We start from the raw sequence: 9843 nt of genomic DNA, 5'->3' as shown, positions 1-9843 counted from the left end.
CAGAGCTGCTGATTGAGCCCCCTGCTGGCTGCTGTGTCAGCACTGTAATCAACTCCACTCTGCCTGGAAAAACATTATCAACTCTATAACCTCATTATGAACTAACCTCATTATCAACTCTATAACCTCATTATCAACTCTATAACCTCAACCTCTATAAGAGCATCAACAACCGATCATCTCTCAGACTCATTTCTCTGAGCTACACATATAAAAACACAAGAACATCCACAGTTTAGGCCTCTATAAGAGTGTTAACCACCGTCTATAACAGATACAATAATAGATTTATAATATTCTTATGAACTATAAAATGAGGTAAATAAAACAAAGAAAGTTTATTGATCTGAATATGCTGCAGATCTGCTTTCTAAAGTTAAAGGGAAAACTATTTTGTTAACCCATTGAAGTTTATTCTGTAATGTATGTTAAGCTGATTTAAAATCACACGCTAAGTGTTACTGTGATCTCAGTTCCAGGATGGAGTAATAACTCAAAAATTATACTGCTTAATAACACTGTAATTACATACACAGCGTTCTGTATGATTAATCAGACTGGGTGTTAAAGGGTAAAGTAGACGGTGTGGAAAACTTTCTGTGTTCAAGGTTCTGTGATTATTAAAGCTGTAAACTTTACTGTAAAGCTGTCAGTCTCCTCAGTTTTCAGGGCTAATAAATCTGTTTACATTCAGGTTTCATTAAAACACCAGCTCAGTCAGAGTTAATAAACACTCCTTCGTGTGTAGATTTGTGTAGAATTGTGTGGAGGTTTTTGTCTTTTTAAAGATCTGCACACTTGAAAAGATGGTTCTTCAAGGATTCTTTAGTCTTTTCTTTTTAAAAGTGGGGTAAAATATCCCTACAGTGTAAATATTTCTTGCTTTTTTATTCATAATTGTTTATATTGTTAACCTTTGTGAAGGATAGAGTTTATATTTGTTATCTTTATCTTTAGTAATATATATATTATCTATACAGCAACAAGACACAAACTGTAATCCCGTTAAGTTATTAATAAGGTTAATTACGTTGTTTGTTAATTCTCTTCTTGTTACTCTGTTCCTGAGTGCCTTGTTCTCCCTTTGCTGCTGTAGCTCTGTGAATTTCCCCGCTGTGGCGCTAATCAAGGATTATCTTATCTTATCTTATTGAACAATACAAGAACCCTTTTTAAAAAGGTTCTATATAGAACCATCTACAGCACATTCTCCATCAGTCTTGAGAACCATTTCACCTTGCAAAGAACCCTTTAATCTTACAAAAGGATCTTTGAGTGTTCATGGTCCAAATAGAACCACTTTCTGTATGAATGTCTGAATGGTCAGGAGCAGCGTATTTATCTGACCTGCTGCAGCGATACGAGCTGAGCAGAACCCTCACATCATTAGGAACTGGTCGGTCAGTCCTGCCGAAGGTGAAGACTAAACGTGGAGAAGCAGCATTTAGATACTATCCTGCTCTAAAATGGACCCAGTGGACAGAGAGCATTAGAAGATCCCGACACTGGACACTTTAAATCAGCCTGAAAACGATCCTGTTAGAGCAGCTTTCAGCTCAGTTTAAACACTGTTAGCTCTACTGCTCTTCTCTCCTCTAATGACACTCATTTTCATGTTCCTCTAATGACACTCAATGACATGTTATTTTAATCATGTTTTAACGTTTATTCTCCAACACCTTTTAAACTATAATTTGAACTGTCTCTGTATTTTCTCTTTGTAAAGCACTTTAAATGAGTGTGCTATCTAAATACACTTTCTTGTGAGGAATCTAAATACGTGCGTGTCCAGTCCAGTCCAGTTAATCAGACAGTGAGATGACTGTTGTTGTCACAATGTGACAATGAAATGATGCGAAATGAATATCAGCTTTAATGGGTCTGTCTGTGCAGCTACATGTAGAAATTACAGCCTTTTTAAATAAAGTCGCCCACGTTAGAGATCCATAATAAAGTAACTAAATAACCTGTACTGTAATGACCGCACGCTGGGTATCCTCTCTGCTGCTGCTCTGCCAGCAGTTTGAATTCCTGCTTGTTTCTCTTTTACCCTCCGCCGTGTGTTGTGTGAGGGAGCTGTGTGCTCAGTGTGTTTCAGGTCAGGTGATTGATTCAGCTGGTCCAGAACATTCCACTCTGCTGGCCCTGATAAACTCCAGAGCTGCTCCAGTGTTGTGTTTTGTATTGATGTGCTGCAAGATGAAGCTCTACCCACCACTTAAAGACAGCTGGCTAAAAGTGAGCAACTCTGATGCTTCTGTACACTTCAGAGTTCAGTTGCTCATCATCAATAAATAAATAGACGTGCCTGAGAAACCAGGTTTTATATAAGTCATATGTTCAGATCACAGATTGGCCCTTTTCTCCACACTTCCCTCATTCTGTCACTCTGGTACAGGTTAATTACTGTCTCATTTGTCCAAACAGCTTTTAAACGAGGACCCTGAAGGCATTTTGATGTATATTTTAGTCCACTGTAACATGTCAAACAGCGGGATTGTGGTAAACCCACAGTGGCATATTGCAAACTACAGCTGAGGTTCTGTACAAACTAGAGTACAAACTACAGAGTGTACTATAAAGAGTATGGATACAAACTATAGAGTATACCATAAAGATTATAGAGTACAAACTACAGGATATACTATAAAGAGTATAGAGTACAAACTACAGGATATACTATAGAGTACAGAGTATAGAGTACAAACTATAGAGTGTACTATAAAGAGTATGGAGTACAAACTAGAGAGTATACTATAAAGAGTCTAGAGTACAGAGTATGGAATACAGAGCATACAGTACAGTATGTATAGAGTATAGAGTAGAAAGTACATCTTATAGATTCCAGAGTACAGAGTGTGGAATACAAAGTATAGAGCCCAGAGTGGGTGGTGGGGCGGCCAGTAGCCTGGTGGTAGGAGAGGTGAGCCAGGAACTGAAAGGTCATGGGTTACAATGCTGGGACTGACTGGGTGGTCCTGGTTGTGTCCTTGTGCAAAGTGCATACCCTATAGAGTATAGAGTAGAGAATATAGATTACAGAGTAGAGGGTATAGACTACTGAGTATAGATTATAGAATACGGAATATAGATTACAGAGTAGAGGGTATAGATTACAGAGTACAGAATATAGATTACAGAGTAGAGGGTATAGATTACAGAGTACAGAATATAGATTACACAGTACAGAGTATGTAGTATGGAATATGGAGTCGATAGTACAGAGTCCAGGTATCTGGACTCCATGAAAGCAGCTGTCTAGTTCCTTTCTTAGCTCAGTGTACAGTTTAAAGATGATGTAAACAAACTGGCCTGAAGATCAAAGTGGAAGGAAGTCATGGGGCGGAGCCTCTGACTCACAGCAGTGTTTTCATGTTTATCCATAAAACTGCAACAAGCTCTTGGCTGTTTGCTCACCAGCAATGAAAAGCCACATTTAAATCAGTCTGTTATTCTCCATTAGTGCAGTGGTAAACATTTGACCTGATGACTGTGTTCAATTTTCAGATTTACTGATTTGTGTTTGACCTTCTCCTGCGCTGGCATTTACCTGGACAACGTCCAACCACTGGCCAATTTAGGGAGCTTGAGTAAATAGGAATTTACCCTAAGGTTTAAGTGCTTTTCTCCTCCAACAGGGCTTCACAGAATAACAAGCTCAGCAGCTCTGAGCTCAGATGGTGTCGGTTTGTTGCTCTGCCTGTGGAGACGTGTGGGATTAACGATAATGTGCGACTGCTCTGTGTTCAGAGGCTGCAGACGCTGCTCCAGCTGTTTGTTATACAGGTGGGATTCATTTTAAAAGGTTGGGCATTGTTTGTTTATTTTTATGCGCTTTATTCTCGCAATATTGCTTACTTTTATGTTCCTGTTGCAGCTGGAGGGAACAACTAATCCAGGTGATTGTTTTTTATATGTGCCAGTTTGTTTCCTCAGTGTTGTGTAACATGATAATAAAACACTTCACACAAATATTTAAAACATTTCAGCTGAAATATTTCTCCTAATAAATGCTGTGAGTACAGAGCGCCTGATGTGCTGTGAGAGAAGCGCCTGAAGAGCAGCTCTGACACATTAACTCAGCAGGACCTGTTCAGTTTGAGCTGTCAGTGAATCAGCTGTCGGCTCGTTAGCGAAGCTTCTGTTCAGTCTGAGCTGGAGAGAGTTAGCTTTAGCCACAACGCTAACAGAGGGACAAACCTTCACGCCAAGCTCCGACCACATCAACCTCATTAGTGTCCATTCAGAGCTCGGGAAGAAACAGTTACATGTGGATGATTCTACTGAACTGAGTCAGAGTCAGAGCTGAAACACATCTGGGACTTTAACCAATCTCAGACTTCAGACTTTTGCTCTGAGTGACTGTAAACCTGAATTATGATTGTTTTTATTAAAACTAATGACGGAACATTCTAAAACAATCATAACTCTACCAAACTTTACCAAGTGTTTCAGTAGTGACTGTTTCAGTAGTGACTGTTTCGGTGACAATTTTAGTGTCACGACTCCCTTTGGCTCTGAACTCTCTCTGGACTCAATCTCCCAGTGATCATGTGACTCCAGCCTCACTCTCACGCTCCAATCCGCACTCCAGCTCCCCAGAGTATTGATCAGTAACACCTGTTCTTCTTTGATTAGTTTAGTTTAAAGCCCAGGCTTGTAGATAGATTCTTTGCGAGGTATTGCTTCTTTCCGCAGAGCTACTGAGCGTTATTTCTGATTGTTTATTCCTGTTCTGATCCATTTTGCCTTGTTTTTTGACCTGCCTTTTGCCTGATCCCTTTTGGACTGTTCGCCTGGATGTTTGTGTTTTTGTGTTTATTGTCTTTTCTGGATTTGACCATTGCCTGTGACCTGACTACGATAGTGGGTTCTGTTTGCACTAGTAAAGCCTCTCAGTCACTTTTTATCTGCAAGCATCTGCGTCATTCTGTCGTGTTACATTTAGCTCATTCTGAGCTCAGAAACTCAGCCAGTACAGACCAGCAAACACAGCTCTGAACAGCTGTTCACACAGAAAATCATCATATTTTACATTAAAACACTAAAAAGTGCTGAACTGCAGAAAATATGACGATTCTTAATGTTCCGCACTGATTTCAGACTTCGGGACAGATTTACTTCAAAACAGCAGGATCTAACTGCTCACCATGTGGCCATGAGGGACAGGGATGCAGCCTCACTTCCTGCTCTAAAATGCAGGGGCGTGGCTAAATTAACTAGATAGACTAGAACGCTTTGTGTTTCAGTAGTGATGAACAAGCTTTTATGTAAAAATTTAACTGAATATAAATCTAAATCTTTCAACTTTAAAAGATATCAAAAAGTTAGTGGTCAGAAATGAGGGGTCAGGGTTCAGGACAGACTCCTCCCAATAGACAGTACCCTATGAATGATGACTGTGTATATATTTAGCTTATTACCGCCTCTATTAATGCTTAGGGTTTAACTATATCAGAACAGAATCCAGTATCTAAGCTCTGAATACGTCATCATTACATCATCCATTACTATAGATTACAATAATGTTATAATGGATTCTCATAATGCTATAATAGAGTATAATATTGTTGTAATAGAGTATAATAATGTTGTAATAGAGTATAATAATGTTGTAATAGAGTATAATAATGTTCTTAGTCACTTTATTTTGAGAATTTGCAATAAATAATCAACAGATGCTTTAAATGTTAACAAGCTGTCAGCTCTACAGTGTTAGAATTACACTGTAAAAAATTATGGATCTTTAAGGGTTCTTCAGTAAAGAACATGGTTCTATGTAGAACCATGAGTACTCAAAGAACCCTTTGCATGATTAATGGGTTCTTTGCATCATTAAATGGTTCTTCAGATTGATGGAGAATGTGATGTACATGGTTCTAAATAGGACCAGGAATGAAGCTCTGATAACGTCCAGAACCTTTATTCCAGGAGTGAAGGTCAAATCTCAGACAGAGAACTTCAAGAGTTCTGTTCCAAAAAAGTGTGTACATCTATTTTGGGTGAGGAGTTTTGGAAGAGGCTAACAACTTATAACAAAAACAATTCTTGAAATTGGTCTATAATGTAGTTTGGAACAAAATTCTTCACTTATCCAGAAATGACACTTTAATAATGGCTTGTCAGTTTAACCTAAAAACACACTTCATAGTTTTATTCAACCTAAATTAATATTTTGAATGAACAATTCAATTAATGGAATTTTGAGCTGAATGAAACTAGTTTAATTTCGTGTTACTACATGGAGTAATTTTTTTAGGTTGAACTGATGAGACACTTTTTACAGTGTCTTATAAATAATCAGTTACAGTTTATAATCAGTTATATTACACATTTTTAGCAGAAAGGTTCTATATAGTACCAAAATAGGATTGTTTGGCTTGTAACAGCAGTGGAACCCCTTTGGTGCTACACTGTGAACAAAAGGAACTTACAAAATTTACTTCATGTGGAAGGAAGAAACAAATTAACTAGTTTTATTCAACTCAAAAAATCAGTGATTAAAAGAATCGTTGATTGACAGTGTTAATATAGTCTGGATAAAACTTGAAAAGTTACAACATGAAGTCATTTTTTAGGTTGAACTGACCAGGAATTTTTTAGTGTTTTTAACAGTTTATAAAGAACCCTTTTCAAAAAGGTTCTATATAGAACCATCTACAGCACATTCTCCATCAGTCTGAAGAAGCCTTTAATCATGCAAAGGGTTCTTTGAGTGTTCATGGTTCTATACAGAACCATTTTCTTTACTAAAGAACCCTTGAAGAACCCTCTTATAAGAGTGTATTATACAGTTTGTCATTGTTCTAAAAGTGAAGGTAAGTCTCAGACAGAGAACTTCCAGGGTCCCGTTCCAAAGTGCTGTGAACTCGTTTGTATCTATTTTGGGTTTAACTGATGAAAATAATAATAAGAGTATTTAAATCTCTCCTTTCATCTTCTGATAATCTGCATTAGTACAGAACATTTTGGGGCTCTTTTCAAACTAGAAATGAAGAATATCACATAGCAGAAAACCCTCTTTACATCTTTGATCTATTAGAGCTCAATTATGTTGTCTGGATGATTAACTAAAAAAAACAGGATAAAAAACATGATTTGTTTGATCTTCCAGATCGGCCTGGTTTCAGTTTGGGAAGCTGCAAAGCTCAGAGTCCTGCAGAACCTCCTCCTCCTCCTCCTCCTCCTCCAGCCTACAGCCTTCAGAGATGTGTTTAGTCAAAGTGGAGGTAACAGACTGGAACTGAAGTCTAACAGAGAGAGAGAGAGAGAGAGAGAGAGAGACAGAGAGAGACAGAGAGAGAGAGAGATACAGAGTGACAGAGAAAGAGAGAGAGAGAGGCAGAGAGATACAGAGAGTGTGAGAGAGAGACAGAGAGAGATATATAGAGAGAGAGAGTAAGAGGGAGAGAGATACAGAGAGAGAGAGACAGAGAGAGATATATAGAGAGAGAGAGTAAGAGGGAGAGAGATACAGAGAGAGAGAGACAGAGAGAGATATATAGAGAGAGAGAGTAAGAGGGAGAGAGAGACAGAGAGAGAGAGAGAGAGAGAGAGAGAGAGAGAGCAGAGAGAGAGACAGAATACAGAGACAGGGAGAGGGAGAGAGAGAAAGACACAGAAAGAGACAGAGAGAGAAAAGAGAGACAGAAACAGAGAGACTGATAGAGAATGAGACAGAGAGAGACAGAGAGAGAGACAGAGACACAGAGAGAGAGAGACAGAGAGAGAGACAGAGAGAGAGACAGAGACACAGAGAGAGAGAGACAGAGAGAGAGACAGAGACACAGAGAGAGAGACAGAGAGAGGTGGGGCCGCTGAGCTGAAGTGGAGCCTCTGCATGTGTTTTCACTCTCTGTAATGGTGAGGGTGATTATGTAGTTGTGATCAGACACTCAGAGCCGCGCTCACTGATGGTCTGATTGTGTTTTAGACTCGCACACTGAGGTCAGATAATCGTTGACCTGCACACCGTCCATGCAGAACCATGGCTCCTCAGCTCGCTGCGGACAGGCTGGCTTTAATTTGACTCCAGAGCTCTGTGCTTTGGTGCTGCGGAGTATCAGGAGAGATTAGAGCGGAACTCAGAGCTCAAACACGGAGTCTCAGTGACGCTGTTCGGATCTGGTCAGAACCGCTGACCCAAACACAGACACTGAACCAAACACAGACACTGACCCAAACACAGCCGCTGACCCAAACACAGACACTGACCCAAACACAGCCGCTGACCCAAACACAGACACTGGCCCAAACACAGCCGCTGACCCAAACACAGACACTGACCCAAACACAGCCATTGACCCAAACACAGCCGCTGACCCTAACACAGCCGCTGACCCAAAAACAGACACTGACCTAAACACAGCCGCTGACCCAAACACAGACACTGAACCAAACACAGCCGCTGACCCAAACACAGCCGCTGACCCAAACACAGCCGCTGGCCCAAACACAGCCACTGACCCAAACACAGCCATTGACCCAACACAGCCACTGACCCAAACACAGACACTGACACAGCCATTGACCCAAACACAGACACTGACCCAAACACAGCCGCTGACCCAAACACAGCCATTGAACCAAACACAGCCATTGACCCAAACACAGACACTGACCCAAACACAGCCGCTGACCCAAACACAGCCATTGAACCAAACACAGCCATTGACCCAAACACAGCCATTGACCCAAACACAGCCGCTGACCCAAACACAGCCGCTGAACCAAACACAGCCGCTGACCCAAACACAGCCGCTGACCCAAACACAGCTGCTGACCCAAACACAGACACTGACCCGAACACAGACACTCACCCAAACACAGACACTGACCCAAACACATCCGCTGACCCAAACACAGCCACTGACCCAAACACAGCCACTGACCCAAACACATCCGCTGACCCAAACACAGACACAGAGTGAAAACGGAGGATCTCTCAGCTCTGATCTTCAGGGCGCTCAGTCAGCAGATCCAGATCCGTGAACACTGATCATATTCATAACTCAGACACACAGAGCAGCTCCTCACTCCAGCACCGGTCTGAGAGATCAGATCAGATCAGATCAGATCAGATCAGATCCTCCTTTATTAGTCCCACCACAGGGGAAATTCACAGAGCTACAGCAGATGGACAGCAAGAGATCCGTACCAGCTAACAGTGTCTATAGAGCTCTTCAGACACACACTGAAGACCACAGATTATAATGTAAGGCTAGATTATAATACTACAATAGAGTTTAATAATATTATAACAAATTATAATAATGTTATAACAATTTATAGCTCTAGATTATAATAAAGTCATAATGAATGATCATAATGTTATAATAGATTATGATAATGTATAAAGGATCACAATAATGTCATAATGGATTACAAAACTGTTATAAGAGATTATTATAATGTTATAATAGATTATTATAATGCTATAATAGAATTTCATAATGTTATAGCAAATTGTAATAGTGTTAGATTATAAGAATGTTATAACAGTAATACTATGATTGATCCTAATAACGTTATAATAAATTATAATGTTAGATTATAATAATGTTCAAATGGATTATAATAATTCTATGATAAATCATAATCATTTTAGATTATAGTAATGTTACAATAGATTATAATAACGATATAATAGATTATTATAATGTTTTAACAAATTATGTAGATCATAATAATGTTATAATAGATTATAGTAAATTCTAATAACAGATCATAATCCTGTTAATAAATTATAAAATGCTATAAATAGGTTATTATAATGTTTATCTACAGTGTTAGGATTAAGATTAAGGTTTAATAGAATCTGAAATTCAGTCCCATTTAATATAT

General features: G+C 39.3%; 1 protein-coding gene across 1 annotated transcript; it reads left to right on the top strand.

Moving 5' to 3' along the window:
• Window positions 1–3199: 3199 nt before the first annotated feature.
• Window positions 3200–8991, top strand: LOC118807713 (uro-adherence factor A-like). The gene is given in 5 exon segments (XM_036569737.1): window positions 3200–3231; window positions 3639–3786; window positions 3878–3899; window positions 8133–8452; window positions 8455–8991. Coding segments are annotated over 5 exon segments (1059 nt in total).
• The last annotated feature ends 852 nt before the right edge of the window (window positions 8992–9843 follow it).

Source organism: Colossoma macropomum, unplaced genomic scaffold (assembly GCF_904425465.1).
Source record: "Colossoma macropomum unplaced genomic scaffold, Colossoma_macropomum, whole genome shotgun sequence".
In the NCBI taxonomy this organism is placed as follows: domain Eukaryota; kingdom Metazoa; phylum Chordata; class Actinopteri; order Characiformes; family Serrasalmidae; genus Colossoma; species Colossoma macropomum.
The sequence above is the reverse complement of the archived record's forward strand: the minus strand, read 5'-3'. Positions and strand labels throughout refer to the sequence as shown.